This window comes from Zootoca vivipara, chromosome 2 (assembly GCF_963506605.1).
Source record: "Zootoca vivipara chromosome 2, rZooViv1.1, whole genome shotgun sequence".
NCBI classification, from domain to species: domain Eukaryota; kingdom Metazoa; phylum Chordata; class Lepidosauria; order Squamata; family Lacertidae; genus Zootoca; species Zootoca vivipara.
Window position 1 is genome coordinate 29,197,984 of NC_083277.1, and position 18,581 is coordinate 29,216,564.

Here is an 18,581-nt window from a genome sequence, read left to right on the forward strand (position 1 = left end):
GGCTTACAAGTGAATTTAAACATGGTATTAGTCATGTGGAAACTGTAGCTAATAGTCTGAATGTGTGAAACTGCTAACAGTGCTATGCCACCACAAATTACTCCCCCTTATTGTCTCATGCACCTCAGGGAGGTGGCAAGAGACAGCGACCTCTGATTACTCATTATGGGGTGATGGAAGCATTCAGCTTAAATATTTTGACTCGCCCTTACCTAATGAACATAGGATCAGGGTGTAAAGGTTGAATTAAGTACATCAGCACAAATGAAAGCTAAATGGCACATGTGAGAGTTAAACTGACATCTGTTTGGACTTGTTCTTGCCACTCACTAATGTCTGTCATTCAACTTCATTTCAGTAACACTGAGTCGGAGTTTGGAATGCCTATTCATTTACTACACTAAAAAAAAATAACAATCCCAGAAAACAAGAGTTATTCAATTTATTTGATACACTTTGCAAAATTTCAAAGCAGCTACTCTGTCCCAAGATTTACACACCTGTCTTACAAGGACAAAAGGGGAGGACATGTGGGGTTTATTCCAATTTACTCTCACAACAGCCCTGTGATACAGGTTGGGGTTAGGGATAATGACCTGCTGAAGGTCATGGCTAAGTAACACTTCGAACGTAGCTTCCTCAGTCCATCTCTGACACTCTAAGCATCTCACCAGAATAGCTCTCATGTGCCTGGATTTTCTCGTTGAATGTTCTTCAACATCTACCTGCCATTTTTCTTCATTTAATATTTCCATCCCACTTACCTTGTTTACTTCTGCAGTACAAAAGGTAGTGGCGTGCCCAGCCAAGCTTCTTTTTCTTTTTTATCACATTTATAATAAACATAATGGTACTGTATATTTATTGTTTTGTACACCAAGAATGATGGGTTTGATTCAGTGAGCAGGATCTAGTTGTCACTGAGATGTATCTGAGATGTTTGCAGCGCAAGGCGATGGGTGAAATCTACTCTTCACAGACAAAAGCACACTTGCCCATCGACTTGCTGCTGCTTTCACCCGTCTTAATAAAGGGCAGACAGAGTCTGCAATATTCTTGCTTGCATTGAGGTAGCATCATTAAAAAGCTGCAAGACTAAGTCTTGGGGAGTGGACCCTCTCCTTCCCAGTCTATACCCTTTCATTCAAACTGCTTGCTGCTGCTATTGCTCTGGTACGTTTGAGGCTGGGGTAGGACTGGTTGTCCAAAATGTGTAGAAGTATCAAGAGACATTCACAATTTTACAAAACCTAGATATTGTTTTTATTTTCATTTTTGTGAAAGGGTGTTTTACTGCAGAACAAACTTTTTTCTGTTAAACCTCTGTGTTTTTTTCTGAACTCATCAGCAGAGTGATGATGACTGTGCAGGCTAGTAGTTGTTACAGAGCACTGTATGGCAATGAAAGCAGCATCCTACCCCACTGCTAGCCACCCATCAGCAACAGTAGCGCTCTGGTAAGGGTGATGGGTTGTCTGCCTACTACTCAGTGCCCAGTTAATGCTGTGCCCAATTAATGCTGGATTAAATCCTATCCTAGCCCTGTATGTCACTGAGATTCAGGATCAGTGATTTGCATTTATATAGACCAGTGTGGTGAAACTGGGCCCTCCAGCTGTTTTGGGACTACAATTCCCATCATCCCTGACCACTGGTCCTGTTAGCTAGGTATGATGGGAGTAGTAGTCCAAAAGGGCCAAGTTTAGCCACCACTGATTTAGACAGATAGTTTCTGAAAACTGAGAATGGTGCATGCGTAGAATCTCTTCTAATAACATTCTGAAATACGGGAAATCCCTTTGGTTCAAAGAAGAAGAAGAGTTTGGATTTGATATCCCGCTTTATCACTACCCGAAGGAGTCTCAAAGCGGCTAACAATCTCCTTTCCCCTCCTCCCCCACAACAGACACCCTGTGAGGTGGGTGGGGCTGAGAGACTTCAAAGAAGTGTGACTAGCCCAAGGTCACCCAGCAGCTGCATGTGGAGGAGCAGAGACACGAACCCGGTTTCCCAGATTACGAGTCTACCGCTCTTAACCACTACACCACACTGGCTCTCTCAAAGGGATACTGGAGCCCCCTAAACCTTTATAATAATATACAGTATGTACCTCTCTATGCACATATTGCGGACATGGGTGACGCTGAGGGTTAAACCACAGAGCCTAGGGCTTGCCGATCAGAAGGTCGGCAGTTCGAATCCCTGTGACGGGGTGAGCTCCCGTTGCTCGGTCCCTGTTCCTGCCAACCTAGCAGTTCTAAAGGACGTCAAAGTGCAAGTAGATAAATAGGTACCGCTACAGCGGGAAAGTAAACAGCGTTTCCATGCACTGCTCTGGTTCGCCAGAAGCAGCTTAGTCATGCTGGCCACATGACCCCGAAGCTCCCTCGGCCAGTAAAGCGAGATGAGCGCTGCAACCCCAGAGTCATTCGCAACTGGATCTAACGGTCAGGGGTCCCTTTACCTTTTTTATAGGCAGGACAATCCTATGGGTCTACAATGCTGGCAGGCTCTACAACACTGGCATATCATAGCTGTCATCCAATGCTTTACAAGCAGAAAAGTCTAGAGCACAACAACGGCTACAGAAACAACAGTAGCAACACCAACAGGTTCTTGTAGCGACAGCCTCCTTTGTAAACCACTGCGACCCACCACCCACAAGTTGCTTGTTGATGATGCTTCCACCCTGGCTATGCAAGAAAAGCAGTAATAATGCCCATACATTCTATGAGCTCATTCACCCCAGTACATGCATGGCCATCCCACAAAATGACAACAGACCAACTAGAAGGGACCACAGATCCTTTCTTAGTGTGGACTTATACAACAAAAAACATCCATAATTTCTCCAAACATTGGTTTAAAAACCACAGCACAACAAAAACACGTATCCTGCAAATAACCACCAATTGGGCAAGCAGACAACCAGTCCCAGAAAGAGAATCAAGAAATGCCATTCCAATCAGAACAGACAGAAGATACATGATGGGGCCTTTGAAATCTCCCAGGGGTCTAGTCAATGGCAAACCACCTCCCCTGCAGGGCATCAAGGGGGTACAGCCATATGGACAGTTACTGAAGGGTCCCAATTTGTGAGTAACTGAAAAAGGTTGCTGGTGGAAACCCATCACTACACAGACATTACTACAATGCTACATATTTCCCCCTGTTGGAACAGCATTGCACTCCACCATCATAAAAGGGTATGAGAACAATCCTATACCATCCAGTAAGTCAATGACCCTTAGGCAAAGGTTCTTAAAAATACTCAAAATAAACAAAGAACTCCATAGCCACCAAATTTTGGGCAATTTAGGAAACCCAGCTTGTTGAAAGTTGTGGTGGTAGCAAAGTACAACACACTATGGGCTCCTTCAGACAGACCTAGAGTGCAACCTTGTACATACTTACTTAGCCCCACTGACAGCAGTGGAAGTCACCTCTGAGTAAGTACATATACGGTAGAACTGTGCTCTAAGGGCTGTATCCAACTGCACCCCCCCCCAAAAAAAAAACCCCAACCACATCACCTGCAAAGGGTTAGGGGGCGATTTGGAACAGCTGGGGAGGTGGTGTTGGGTCTGCAGGGGTTTGTGAGACTATATGAACACTGACTTTCTTCCCTGGTCTGCTGAAGGGAGCAGCCACTTGATTCAAAAGAGGGACAGAACTGGATCTAACCACCTGTCCCTGTATTTCAAACCCTTACAAGTGGTTTACATATTATTCAGACTCCCAGCTGAGCATCTGAATTGCCTCCAATGGGAAGCACTGTAGGTGAAGGTATGTGAAAGTTTTGCCTGTGCTACCTGATCTTCTGTTTTACACATGAACACGTCAGCTGATACTGCAGTCACTGAGTGATGAACAAGCATGTACCCCGTTTCTCCGAAAATAAGACGTAGTCATAAAATAAGCCGTAGCAGGATTTTTAAGCATTCAAGGAATATAAGCCATACCCCGAAAATAAGACATAGTGATAGGCGCAGCAGCAATGTTGGCCACAGAAGGAGAAGGAGGGAAAAAACAAGACATCCCCTGAAAATAAGCCATAGTGTTTTTTTTTTGAGGAAAAATAAATATAAGACGGTGTCTTATTTTCAGAGAAACACGGTATGTGAGCAAGCCCTCATGGCTGAAAAAGATGTGACTTGGAAAGAAAAGAAAAAAGAAAAGAAAAGAAAAGATCACCTGAAGCCACCCATAATACATAAATATATATATTTCGTTATTCAAGCAGGTTATGAATATTTTTAGTATTTCTTAAAACAGAGAATCCTAATGGCTTCGAAATGCACAAAGTAGTGCCACAGATGGTAATGCTCAAATTACATTTACAATGTGAAGCCTGAAAAAAAATTCTATTTTTGTACGTTTTAATTGACAAGAAATATTTGGTTTACCTGGGCCATGAAGCATGAAAATGAGCAAGTGTGAATCAAGTTTATATTTAAAAGCAGTGTGAAATGAGCTATTCATGAGGGCTTCACAATTTACAATTTACAGAGGGAATACTATTTTCTTATACAGAAACAGAATTTTATGGTTTCTAGTACATATTCGCTGCCTTACCAAGTGAAGCTGTTCCAAGTGGCAAATAGTCAGGCAGACCCAGCTGTCCACTGGATGGCTGAATAGACTACTGCAATGTTATGTTCACGGACAAAATTCATTTAATTTAGTTCAACATGGAGCTTAAGCTTTGAAGCTGTTCCACATACTGTAGCTATTTGGGCAAAAGCAGCTTCAGGAGGGAGGAAATGGGGTGGAATGGAGTGGCAGAGAAAGCAAGGGGTGCTTAATTCTTCCTCTACAGCTCTGCCTCCCCAATGACTGCTTCTGCCCTAGGGTTCCTAAGTTGTATGTAAGGATCCATCAGTCTCAGATCCACCCACAACTCATCTGTAGTATAGGATAATACCGGTAACTAATGTTGACTATCTTATCTTATTGTACAGTCTACACCAAATGTTTTGAATATACAATAAAAATAAGTTAGCTTCTCTTAAGCACTGCACTGATTCTTCAGTGCATGATCCTCAGAAATACAAATGATTTGAAACAACCAAACGTGATAAAAGTACGGTATTAAAAATACAGCAGTAGACATTAAAACCCAACACAGCTATAGAACGCTTAAAAGTAATTATAAAACATAGTCTGGGTACATTAAAGAAAAGTATTTACTTGGCACTGAAATGAGATCAACATTGGTGCTGCACAAGTTTCTCTTAGGATAGCATCCTAAGTGCAAGTTTCGATGATTGATAAAGCCCTCTCTCTCTCCAGTCACAACCTACCTAACTTTAGATGGAGCAGAGACTCAGAGAAGCACCACTCATGATGAACAATGAGTTTTGGGAGAGCTAGGCAGAAAAAAGGGCCATTCAAGCAGGCAGGACCTGGAGTCATTTAGGGATTTATAGCTAATGACCAACGTTTTGAATTGTCTATGAAAACAGCCCAGTTTATGTACTGCCTGGATACATTCCATATAGCTGGTCCCTGTTAGTAGCCTAGCAGCTGAATTGTATATTAACTGAAGTATCCAGTCTTCAAGGCAGCCCCACATACAATGCACCTGAGAATTTACCTGGGCATAGATGAAACTCTCAATAGCGGGAAGTGTGGTGGTGTTCACCTAACCTTTGTACGCTACCAACCTTAATGCTGCCTTGCTCCTCCCAGTCATCTGCAACATGATTAACCAGAGGTCAAGGGAGCAACATAGCTCCCCACCAACCCACCCACAAAGTACACTACGGTACTACCTGTTATACTATAGCAGATATGGGGAAACTGGGACCATCCATCAGCCCAAGCAACTATGGCCAATGCTCAAGGACATGGAGAGTTTTAGTCCAGCAACAAGTAGATGGCCACAGGTTCCCGACCTCTGACCTGTAATTTCCATATGACGTGGAAAATGATCTCTTGTAATTATTTAAGATCAAACTGAGCAAACCATTCTGTAATAATACATTTGATGTAACTTTCAAAGTACTCCTTCAGTTAACATAGCTTACATTCGTGGGTGCTCTTTTATAGGTGTAACATATGCTGGGCAGTATCTTTAAATCAATCTTATTTTCATGAGAAAGGTGATTGGAAAATGTATATTTTTTTAAAAAAAAAGGAAGTGTGGGGGAGGGGAGAATATGCCTATGAAAATGTAGCGTAGGAAAAAACCTACAAACCCCTGCATTTTCACCTATTATCAGGAACTTAAAATATAATAAATACTGACAAGCTTTCTTTCACTTCTCTATTACCATCATATTTTCCTTTAATGGTTTCAATTAACTCTTTAAAAGTTTTCACAGTTGTTTTTCTTTCTTTTTAAAGGGGAAATGCATCCTTTGAAAATAGTTAAGTACATGGCTCCAAACATCTGAACACACCTTATACCTGCACAGATAAAAATACAAAATGAAAATTCTAATTGTAGCCTCAAGCCTTGATAGTGTCAATATAGTACAAATAAGATAAAAGGGCAGGTTTTTTTAAATCTACCTAATGGACTGTGTTTTTTACTGAAATAAAATCAGAGGTCTTAAAAACAAAAAAGAGACAAAAAACAGTATCTACCTTAATGCAATTTTTAATTTCTGTCATTGTGCTGCTTTTATATTTCCAAGTTCTCTGAGACAGAATCTCTCCTGAGAAGCAAAAGACATTTTACACACAATTTTCTATCTACTGAAAGAGGTATATTGTGCCCTTCAGTGAACATAAAATTGATATTATCATGTCTTAGTTTATATACCACTACTTAACCTTCAGATTAAAAGTTATTAGATTTGAATGACTAAAAAGATAGCATGTTACCTTCCATTCAACATCGAGTGATCAGAAAACTTGAGGGGTAAAGGCAAGTGCAGTAAGACTGCTTTGCTAGTAGAATTCCCCATCCACTTCCATGGACCTGTGTTGCTTAAAGGCATGGAAGAGTTTGCTTTGCAAGCGCATAACTAGAAACAATGATGGAAGGGAAAAAATCCTTTCTGTTGTCAAAGTGGGTAATGGTTCCCTCTCAAATTATTCACTACTGGAAAAACAATCCCACCCATAAAAACTCAACAATAAAAATAGACTCTAGAGCCAGCCCTAAAGAATGTATGGGGAGAGAAGATTCCTTCACTTCAGTCACAAGGAAAAGTTAGTAAGTGAAAAATGTTCCTCCAATCTATTATTGTGCCTCTAGCAAGTTACTTAATCTGCCCTTAAAAGGGTGAGTGGAAGGTGAAATTTCCACCCCCTCCTCTCCCCTAAAGTTCAGACAAACGTAAGGAATGGGGTGGGCTGTGGGGGAAGGGAAAGATTGTGGGAAATCAGAGAGAGGCACCTTTTCTGACCAGAAACTCTGACAGGAGAGTTTTTTCAAGAGGTAATGCCTAGGGTAGGAGATGGTGTGAAAGTCACCTTCCACCCACCTCCTTCAGTGGGCACATATTTGGATCCAGTCCTAAGTCTCTGACTGCCCTCACCTCCAACAAATCATCACTAGTCTTAACCATGACTTTGCTGTGCCTTTGGCCTCATTTACTACAGTGGAACCTTGAGTTGCAAACGTAATCCGTCCCAAAGACATGTCCACAACTCGAAGCGTTCACATCCAGAAGTGCCGCTTCTGCGCATGTGCGAGCGGTGAAACCCGGAGGTAACCGTTCTGGTATTTCCGGGTTGCTGCGGGACGCAACCTCAAAAAACATAACCTGAAGCAGAAGCAACATGAGGTGTGCCTGTACGTCAAAAACTATCTCCTCCCTACACAGTTTGGCATGGGCTGAGTATCATGTATCTTGTGAATTAACTTCTTTGTTCAAATATATACTGCAACTTCAAGACTTGAATGTGCAACATTCATGTACATTGAATCCAGATAGTACTCTTTTTTTTGGACAAATCGTGTCCTCCCTCAAAGAGGGCACATGTTGCGGTGAGACCTAGAGACCTACCTCCTGTGTTGTGGGTGGATAAGATTGGTCAGCCACAACACCCAATTGGTAGGTCCCTCGATGTTGGGTTCAATCTGGCCAATGGGGTGCAGTCCAAATGGATCGAGGGGCCTATATATGCCCATGCACGTGACCCAGAGCTTCCTCTTTCAGTGCGTGCATTCTGAACATCCACCCACCTCTCTCTACTTTTAGGGCTTTGTTGCACTTGACCTTGCTATGCCGTCGTGTGTCATGTGTCGTCTGTTGTTGGGACAAGGGCACGGCAGGAGTTTTCCCCACTTGGCTGATTGGCTGTTGCCATTTGGGTTTCGCCTGCCGCATAGCAAATCGTCACAACTTGTAAGATTGCGGATAAGCACTGGCTCAGGTGATAGGGATGGGAGAATGCTCTCACCATCCCTATGTGAAAGGTATTCTGTTAAAGGAATCCACGGACTCAAATGGTTTCATCAACCCAAGAGGGGGTTGTGCCCGTGCCTGAGTCCAGGGGGACATCTGGGTAGCGGACATAGTCTGTTCCCAGCTTTCCGCCTATCCAGGTGTTCACCCTTGGCTGACCTGTGCTGGTGCCCTGGGTCAGCCTGAAAGGGTGCAGGGAGCTGGTGGAACCAGAAACTATGCAACCACTCACTTTCTGTAATCAATAAAGTTGTGGCCTAAATTCTGCCAAAAACCAAACCAAAATTTGAGTCAAGTGTGAATTTATTTAGGGGGGAGGTCTCTTGGTCTGAACATGCAAATTATCCACAGAATGCCCCTGAAATCTATGAATGGGACAGTGTTAAATATTTAACATTACATTCAATAGGACTTATGACATGTGCAATGTCTACACACACACTTACTTCCAGCCTTAAAGTTATGGAAAAGTAAGATTAGGCCAGATTATTCATTATTACTTTAGGGGTGGGTAAATGAAACATCCTGCACACAACTTCATTTGTATTGTTCTGAACTAAACTGTGAGTACACATATTAAGGCAGATATTTATCTTAAGTTTTCAAAACAATGAGAGTGGCTCTTCATAACTACACCAAGCTGCAGTTCAAACACAAAACGATGAAAGAAACAGTTTCCTACATGAAGTGTATTTTCTCTGCGTAAACTTTCATCTTGTTCCTCTATGTACTGCTTGCATATGTATCTATTCTATGTTGTCATAAAAGCACTCGTCTCCTAACCATTTTATCAAGCAATGTGAACACTACCTAAAAATATATACTCCAGGGAAATGATAAGATTTACATTATCCGTACACTACCAATTTTGCCAGCTGACCACTAGCTTGCCAATAAATGCAAGCACACTTGTAAAATATCTGTGCACATAATGACCTTTTCCTCTTGCCATCCTTGAAAATAAATTAAGCAACCAGCGTAGCTTAACCTGTCCACAAAGCATGGGCTCCTAAGTGTTCAAAAGAATGTTGGGTTGAGTTTGTCACCATTTAAATCTATGGCATCAAAACAGAACAGTTTATTATTGAAAAGAAGTTTGTGTTTCTGCTGCTGAGCAACACAGCTTTTCAGGTCTTCCTATTATAATGCCTACTCCTATTTCCCCACCTCTCCGTTTTGAAACCATAACAATGCTTAATGATCCAAATACCTGACTAGCTGTAAGACAACCATTTTAAATAACAGATATTCCCCTAAAACTTTGCAAGAACTGAGAAAGGAAACTTGTCCAAATATTATGGCCAATGCTAGATATTTTTAAAGCAACTGAAAGCTGCGTGCCTCCATACATGCACAAAAATCCCAACCAGAATTCTACGCTTTGTTATTATCATGGTCATATTTTCTGTGGTCCAGCATGACCTAAAACAGCCAGCCATGCTGATCTTTTAATACATACTTCATAGGATGTGATGCTTCCCTCCAGCAATTTGATGCTCCCAGAACACTCCCAGGCATCTCATTTCCTTGTCAAAGCTTCTGTCCTGTTCTCCAGTGTCTAAGCTTCACATCTTTCTAAGAACAAGGAGCTCCCCTAGGCTACTCCAGTCTTCAACATGGGTAGCCTCACTCATGATTCAATTATCTACTGAAGGCTTCATTGGGATGAGTGGTGACCAACATTATTGTTGCTACTGAGTTACTGTAGGCTGATTATTCTCAACATTTATAACAAAGGCAGATTCTGATGAAATATATATATAAATATATTTTATATATATAAATATATATAAAAATCATTCCAGTAGCACGTTAGAGACCAACTAAGTTTTTGGTATAAGCTTTTGTTTGCATGCACACTTCTTCAGATATACTGAAACAGAAGTTACCAGAACCTTATATATAGTGGGAGGGTGGGGTGGGGTTTTTCTCAGGAGGGTAGTAGGAATTGGGACTCAATGGGTGTTGTAAAACCTGCTGATGACTGTTAATGACTGCAATTTGTCCTGCAGCAAGGGATAGTATGCAGATGATTAGCATATGTAATGAGACAGGAATCCAGTATCTCTATTAAGACCAGATCTCTCCAAAGTTTTCAGTTTAGTGATAAATTGTAATTCAGCAACTTCTCTTTCAAGTCTGTTTCTGTAGTGTAGTGGTTATCACGTTCGAACTGGTTTTCTGTAGTGTAGTGGTTATCACGTTCACCTCACACGGGAAAGGTCCCCGGTTCAAAACCGGGCAGAAACAGCCTTACACACAGATTCTGACATTACACATTCAAAATATGGCACACACACCAATAATGTGTGTTTAAATGTCATGTAGGAAGCATCTGTTTTCAAGCGAAGAACGACACTGACTCCAGAAAATGTAAATCTTTGCTAGAGGCAGGTATGCAGATCATCCTACCCAGATGGCATTTGCTTGCAAGAGTTGTGTTCACACATGGCTTTTCAAAAGTAACGCCTGAAGCTGAACAGATCCTCTCACTTCTCAACCACATAGATTTCAGATCTAATCTCCTCCCTCTTACTCTCTCACATTATTCAGAAACATCCAATTTTGCCAATATTTTACTTTTCTGTTCATTCTTTCCCTTTTAGATCTATTTTTAAGCATTTGCTCTTAAAGCAAGATATTTCTTAAAACAGATATTTGTAATGGGGTAAAACATTTGTAATGCCCCAAGTTTTCCCTATGATCAAGGCAACATGGTCAGCTACTCTACAACTAAGGACTCTCCCTTTCTTTATCCCAAGTTTTCAGCATGATAGACACAAGTAAAGTAGGGATGAACTGAGATAAGCTCCTCTTTATAGAGAAGTACACACCTCTCATTATTTTTTGTTCATAGCAAATATGCATGCCCCCGCATGTGCAAGGAACACTGGAATGCAGAGCTTTCCCATGAATAACTTCTACATAGGTGCTTAAAAGTTTGTCATTGTTCATGTTAAATAGAATCTTATGACACAAGACTGAGTACCCACTAAATATTTCCTTTAGGTGCTTTGTACATATACCCCCCCCCCAAAAAAAAAAAAAATCAGTGAAGGGCTATGAATAGCATATACTGTATCTTATTTACTTAATTTTTTAAGTTCATTTGTGTTTTACAGCTTTATACCTTGCAAATGAACCTATTTAACTGGGATATCGTTTATGTAGCTTGTATTTCCTTACTTTGCACAAAATAATAACCAAATTGTACCTGGCGCTGTCTCAACATAGTTTGTTAATTCTGACATCTCACTGAAGTATAGCTAAAGAGCTTAAAGTATAACTTGATGCGATGTCTGAATTCACAAACCATTGTTATGGCTGTATGTACTTTTGAAAGCTGCAGCATATCACAGAAATGGGAATGTAGACCAGTTGAACATGAAAGCAGACAAGAGGTCCAAGCCATAGTTTGGGTTCTAGCACTGTCTCTAAATTAAGCCAGTCTGTCTTGCCTCAAATCTGGATGGCACAGTTTATTAGGATGTCCTTATTTCTGAAATTCAGAATCTTTTTCAAGTGTACTGACATAAAACATACAAATACAGTGGTACCTCGCAAGACGAATGCCTCGTGCAACGAAAAACTCGCAAGACAAAAGCGTCTTGCGATGTTTTCGGCGCTTCGCAAGATGAAGTTTTCTATGGCCGCGCTTCGCAAGACGAAGATTTTCGGTGGTTTTTTGTTGTTGTTGTTTTGCTGCGGCAAACCGCGCTTCGTAAGAGGGAAAATCTCACTAGATTAAGCGACTTGCGGAATGAATTACTTTCGTCTTGCGAGGCACCACTGTACATGCCCTCTCTATACAAAAATGTGTTTTCTAGGTTGTATGGAAAAATAGGTATACTGTACTTCTGAAATTTAGTCTTTCGTTTTTTCCTTAGCGGAATATGGTACTACCCTCAAGGACATCTCTCTCTCTTATTTAGCTTACCCACACAGGTGCACTACAATTCCATTCGAGAAAATTAAAGCCACAGCAACAACTTGCTACAAAAGCATTATGCTTAGTTGCTGTTCATGGCTGCGTGTTCACCCAGCCATTGTCACTGGTATGTGCCAATCCAGGGAGGGAGGGTGGAGTGACATCAGTTCATTGGATAAAAAAATAAAAAATGAAGCTGGTTCTTATGCACCCATACATCCCTTAGGAATCATTGCAGATAGCCTCCAAAGAAGAACAAGGTACTTGACAGAGAACCCAATCAGAAGTACCCTTCACTGATACTTCAGACAATGCAATACAGTTGTCAAAAAGAAGAGGAGAAATGAAGAATTTACATTGCAATGCTGTCAGGAAACAGCAGTTCTATTTAACAGCCATTCAGATTTATTGAATGAGCATTTTATAGCAAGCATTCTGTTAAGTGACCCGAGAGCATATGTTGTATAGGGAGAAACAACTAAACAGTATGCTGCATGCTTGCCGTAACTGTTTGAAAACAACTCCCCCCGCCCCCCTTTTCAGCATTAACAGTACCTAGAAACAGTATCTGGAAACCACAGCCAGCGAATATACTGTGATGCAGTTTTTGAGGACTGTTTGGATAGTATGTTTATTTATAAACAAACAAAATACACATGCACACATGTTTAGTATGAATGTGTTATTAAACTAGCAAGTTGTTTGCTTCATAAAAGAAAATGCTATGACAAAAGAAAAAGAGAACTGTATGGACAAGACTATAAACCAAAGGTGACTTTATATGAGCCAAACACAAAAAAGACAGTTATAACTAGGTATGAGCTAAACAAAATATAAAAAAAATCCTTCCAGCAACACCTTAAAGACCAACTATGTATTTTAGTTGGTCTTTAAGGTGCTGCTGGAAGGATTTTTTTTTATTTTTTTTTTACTACATCTGACCAACACGGCTACCCACCTGTAACTGGTGGAGTTACAGGGAGCTGGGTATGTTTAGCCTGGAGAAGAGAAGGTTAAGGGGTGATATGATAGTCATGTTCAAATATATGAAAGGGTGTCATATGGAGGAGGGAGAAAGATTGTTTTCTGCTGCTCCAGAGAAGCGGACACGGACCAATGGATTCAAACTTCAAGAATGAAGATTCCACCTAAACATTAGGAAGAGCTTCCTGACAGTAAGAGCTGTTCGGCAGTGGAAAAATATTGGTAGCTAGTCTGTGGTTTTGTATGAAGAGCAATATAGAAATGTGTACCAGCAAAAACAGATTGGAAAGAAGCAAAAAGGTTTAGAAAAAATGCAGATACACTAACAATGGAATTAGCTCATTTTGCTGTGAAGTCTCTTGGAGAAGAAGGCTTTTGTGTTCATTGTAGTTCCAACATATTTTACTGTTCTTATTCTCTTTCACTGTCCTATATTAATCAAAGCTGTAACCCCTGTTGTCTTTGCACTACGATTCAGAATGTGCCCCTGGCGAAGAATGAGGGAAAAGTCAACAGGAATTAAGTTTCAGTGCAACTGTTTACTCAACTGTGGCCTGCACTTATTGAAATTTTATCCATGGTTTTGTATGACTACTGCAGTAATGAATTCAGCATGGCTGTGATTTTCTCACTGATTGTATTCTCACTTCAAATAAGAGACCCATAGTAAGAAAACGGCTGAAATAACTGTCTATTGCATTTAACATCATGTGACTCTCAAAACAAGCTAAACTGTAGTGGAATTATGTTGTGTGCGTTTTTTCCAAGGGGAAAAAATAGCAACGTTGGCTGACTGCAATGTGTTTTCAACTCCTGTTTTCTACTGTACAACTAACTACCTGCTGACAAGATCATCATGTGCTCTAAACAGTATTTACAAAGCTGCCAAATAACTTACTTAAAATACTTCAGGAACACATTCAGCATTACAGGAGACCAAGGTTGTAGTCACACACAGAACCCTCAGAAGCCCACCCCTTCTTCCTTTTAATGATCCGCATTATGAAAGCTTGTTTTAAAAAGTACAATTTTTGCTTCATTTCCCTAATTCCAATATCACAGATACATACATGACTTTTCTATTTAAATGTACTTTTAAATCTTTTATTGATAGACATGTTGCTAACTTGATCATAATGGGGAAAATCCAACATTGCTCTAATAGACTTCCCTCACACAACAGGACTTCCCCTTTCTTTCTTTCTTTCTTTCTTTCTTTCTTTCTTTCTTTCTTTCTTTCTTTCTTTCCCCAATATATCCCTTTCAGAGCAGATTCTGGGCGCATATGGGGGTCTGTAGGGAAGGAAGGAGAAAAACCAGAAATCCTATCGTGAAAGGAGACGTCCGTTCCAAGTTGCATATGGATACCACCAGATTTCATCCAACCTTGTTTCGTTGTATAAGAGCATATTCACAAATTTTGTACTAAACATTCTTTTGTGCAGTCATCAGTGGACAACATATTCAAGCTATGAACTCTTGATCTTTCTGACAAGAGTATCAAAAAAGTAATTCCAATTGGATAAATGAAACATTCATTTTACATTTGCCCTACGGGACACAAACCACAGATAAAAACCTAGTTTCAGTAAGTTTCTTATTTTGCTGGAAAATACCACCATCTTTTTACATGGTTAAGTCTTCTCCCCCGCTCCCTCCAGGTGGTGAAATCTGAATATGTACCTGCTGCTGTTGAAGATGGGCTAGGTCTGCTGCACCAATTTCCACTGAAGGTGTCTCTCCGTTTGATCTCGCTTCCCGTAGGCTGCACTCTAGTATATGGCTACCAGCGCTTGCCCCATTCTGAATGGCTGAACCGTTACTTTTTGTCTCAGTCCCAGATTCTTGCATCATGACTCAAAAACCTGAAATAATGGAGGAAGAAAGGGAGAATAAAGTAGCTGTTGAAAGACTTGTACGTTAAGATATATCTTGTTTTAAAGCTTGCCGCAGCTGTAAACATTTGACCTTTCCCTTCATACAATTTGTGCTTTCATTAATGGTTCAAGCCACCAGTTTATGTTTATTTGTTGGTATAGCTATATCATCAGTAAATTCTTTTTCTAAATATAGCAGCAAGCTTTTTCCTCCCTCTCAGATATATCTGCAGACATAGATATGCAAGCTCTAGAATTCGATTTCTTTAATTGCATCTGAACACTTCACTTAAAGCTTATAATACATTCTACACGGTACATTATGAACTATATTTTATATGTGTATATATATGAGCAACAGGATGCTTTGCCAGCTTGCTGTGGGAGAATGTTGTGGGCGATAGACTTGAAAAAAAGCACATACATACACAGATGCAAAGCATCACCTATCATCATCCACACCTTAGCCTAGGGCATTGCCCCCACCCTAGGGGCTCTCCTTTGGAAGGAACAATATCGGAGCCCTAGTGAAAGCCACCCTCTTAATCAGCCGTGAAAAGGAGACATGATTATCAGGAATGGATGACAACCCAAGCCAAACAACAACTATTTATTTTCAGGGTTGAGCTACGCTTACAGGGTAAATGAAGACATCTGAGAGCCACTAGTGAATTCGAACATTTAAATATGAATAATGTGGGCAAATAAAACCAGTATCCAAGTTGTATTACTTGAGAAACAACTGATTAAGGGCTTTGTCCAGCATCTGCAATACTACCCAGCACTAACTCCTGATTCAAAATAAAGGCAGAAAAAGCTTCCTAAGCACACACACAACCCCTTTTTAACATTATACTGGTGGCATGGGAACTGATGCAGTGGAGTTCCTTCCCATGCAGTCTGAGTAACTTAAGAAACTCTGGACCACAAGGAATAGCACCTCTCTATACCTTGCCGACAAAGGTCTGTATAGTTAAAGCTATGGTTTTCCCCAATAGTGATGTATGGAAGTGAGAGCTGGACCATAAAGAAGGCTGATCGCCGAAGAATTGATGCTTTTGAATTATGGTGCTGGAGGAGACTCTTGAGAGTCCCATGGACTGCAAGAAGATCAAACCTCTCCATTCTGAAGGAAATCAGCCCTGAGTGCTCACTGGAAAGACAGATCGTGAAGCTGAGGCTTCAATACTCTGGCCATCTCATAAGAGAAGAGAAGACCCCCTGGAAAAGACCATGATGCGGGGAAAGATTGAGGGCACAAGGAGAAGGGGACGACAGAGGACGAGGTGGCTGGACAGTGTTCTCAAAGCTAATAACATGAGTTTGACCAAACTGCGGGAGGCAGTGGAAGACAGGAGTGCCTGGCGTGCTCTGGTCCATGGGGTCACGACTAAATGACTAAACAACAAATAACAGCACTGCACTAGGTTCTGAAACGGGAGAGAATCACAGTAGTGGCCCCTCTTATATGGCCGCATTACTCCTGGAGCATGGAAGGGAACTATGCTGTAATAATCCTCTCATTACCAACAAAAAGGGCCTTGGCAGAAGTAGCCTAGCCCAATCACTGAGAGACTAATGGTGCCATTTTTGTGTTTGAAGGGAATTTCAGCTCATTTCTTCGCAAAGCCACAAAACAGCATGAAGGAACATTAGAAAGCTATGGCACATTCAACTGGGCTAATAACAACTCTATGGAGAGAAGGCATACTTTTTATGAGTTAATTAAACAGCTTCTGAGGGATGCAAGAAGGGGAAATCCGCTCTTAACTGAAGGGAAAAGGGAGAAAATTAGGAATAACTGTTGTTCAATGAAGACATTACAGCGTAATTATGATCTAGAACAAAAAGTAGAAGTGATTCAGATAGGATTAAACAGTTGCTAAAAATCTGGCTGATCGATGTATGAAACTATAGCACTTTTACAAGCTTCAGAAATTGAAGCCTTTTCCTAGATCTTAAAACAGAGGTAAAGTATTTTGGGGTGGGGAGATCACACCTGGTAGAATGTTTTTGTTTTGTTTTTAATTGCCATACACCTTAAAGTTATAAGATCCCTCTGATGGTCTGACTCTTGGAGGACTATACTACTTTGGCTTCTTTTCCTACACCTAAAGCACCTTTGTCCATACAGAGCAATTCTACCTCCTATCCCTGTTTACCGGTATTTGTGTAGTTTCTTCAATCTCATTATTCCACCTTTCATCATTTTTAGTTGTTTTGTTAATACTGATTTATAGATTTTAATTGTTTTTCTGATGATTTGTCAATTATTCTGTATGATTCTTTGTTTGCAATGTTCTATTATGTTATTGTTATTTATTGTTTGCAAGTCACCTTGTGATTCAGTTCAATGAAAAGTGACATCAAAATTTAATACATCAAATCAATCAAATAATCAATCACATATACAATGTTACTGATCAGGATATGATGAACCCATCACTGGCTCAGAGAAATTGAGGATGGGGTAGAGCGTCTGGTTTTAAAGCTGTTAAAACTTTTGATGGGGAAAAGGAGGAATACTTAAATTCTTTAAAATGATGATAAGAAAAGACATTCTGGATGGCATATAAGATAGCAAGGGTAGTGGGAGGATTGATATTGTTCTTTATTAAGTTGCTTTTATTTGTGCATTTCAGCCATGAGCACACTGGCTATCAAAGAAAATATGGTCACTGTTAAGACTACTTCCCAGAGAATCATGTTCATTTCTCACATGGTTATCGCTTTTGAAATCTCGGTGTAATTTCATGAACATTAATGCTCTCTCTCCAAGCCTGCTAAAGATTCTTATTATCAAATATGCAAAAGCTGGGCTGTCCATACAGATACAAGCAGTCTCTCTGAGCAACAGCACTGGTGTAAAATTTTTGTCAAAACAAAGCCCTTGACTTCTTACATTTGTGAAAGATTTCAAGCTAACAAATAAAATCAGTCTTTATTTCAGGGCAGTTAATTAAGGTTGACCAAGTCAGGCAGAAGTAAATTAACTTAGGTGATCAATTATTTATATGAAGCAGAATAAATGCCCTTAAAGAACTTGGCCCAGTCGTTTAAGGATGTGTAAATTAAACTAAACAGATTTATGTAATATATTTCTATTTCAGCCATTGCTAAAAACGGTTTAAAGCAAGTGATTAAATGGCAAGACCTAGTCACAGAGCCTCAGCTTGTGGTAAGCACACAGTTAAGGCAAAACAACACCTATCCATTTTCTCCACTGCGATAAAACTTGTTAGTAGTCTAGCTTCCGTTTTAAAAATATGTATCACATTTTGTTAAACATGTGAGGTGAACACAGCTTCAACAATCACCATCTATGTTTTTTTGTCAGGTATACCTCTCTGTGCTTAGCTGGAATAAGTTGTAGAGACAACTACAGGTACATGGCCAAAGTTAGTTCATGAAGGATTGTTGCAGGCCCAC

General features: G+C 40.4%; 1 protein-coding gene and 1 non-coding gene across 23 annotated transcripts in view; one reads left to right on the top strand and one right to left on the bottom strand.

The window, feature by feature from the left end:
- The window catches only part of FOXP1 (forkhead box P1), a 548,710-nt gene that overhangs the window by 215,269 nt on the left and 314,860 nt on the right, over positions 1 to 18,581 (bottom strand). For 21 of the 22 annotated variants that reach the window (XM_060271348.1, XM_060271340.1, XM_035106646.2 and 18 more), the window contains one exon: positions 14,959 to 15,140. In XM_060271348.1, the coding sequence (XP_060127331.1) occupies positions 14,959 to 15,129 (171 nt within the window). In that variant the 5' untranslated portion in view covers positions 15,130 to 15,140. Of the gene's footprint in view, positions 1 to 14,958; positions 15,141 to 18,581 lie in introns of those variants that run through there. The other variant, XM_035106659.2, reaches the window with a different exon arrangement.
- Positions 10,540 to 10,613, top strand: TRNAV-CAC (transfer RNA valine (anticodon CAC)). Its single transcript has one exon. It is a non-coding gene; the product is annotated as a tRNA-Val (tRNA).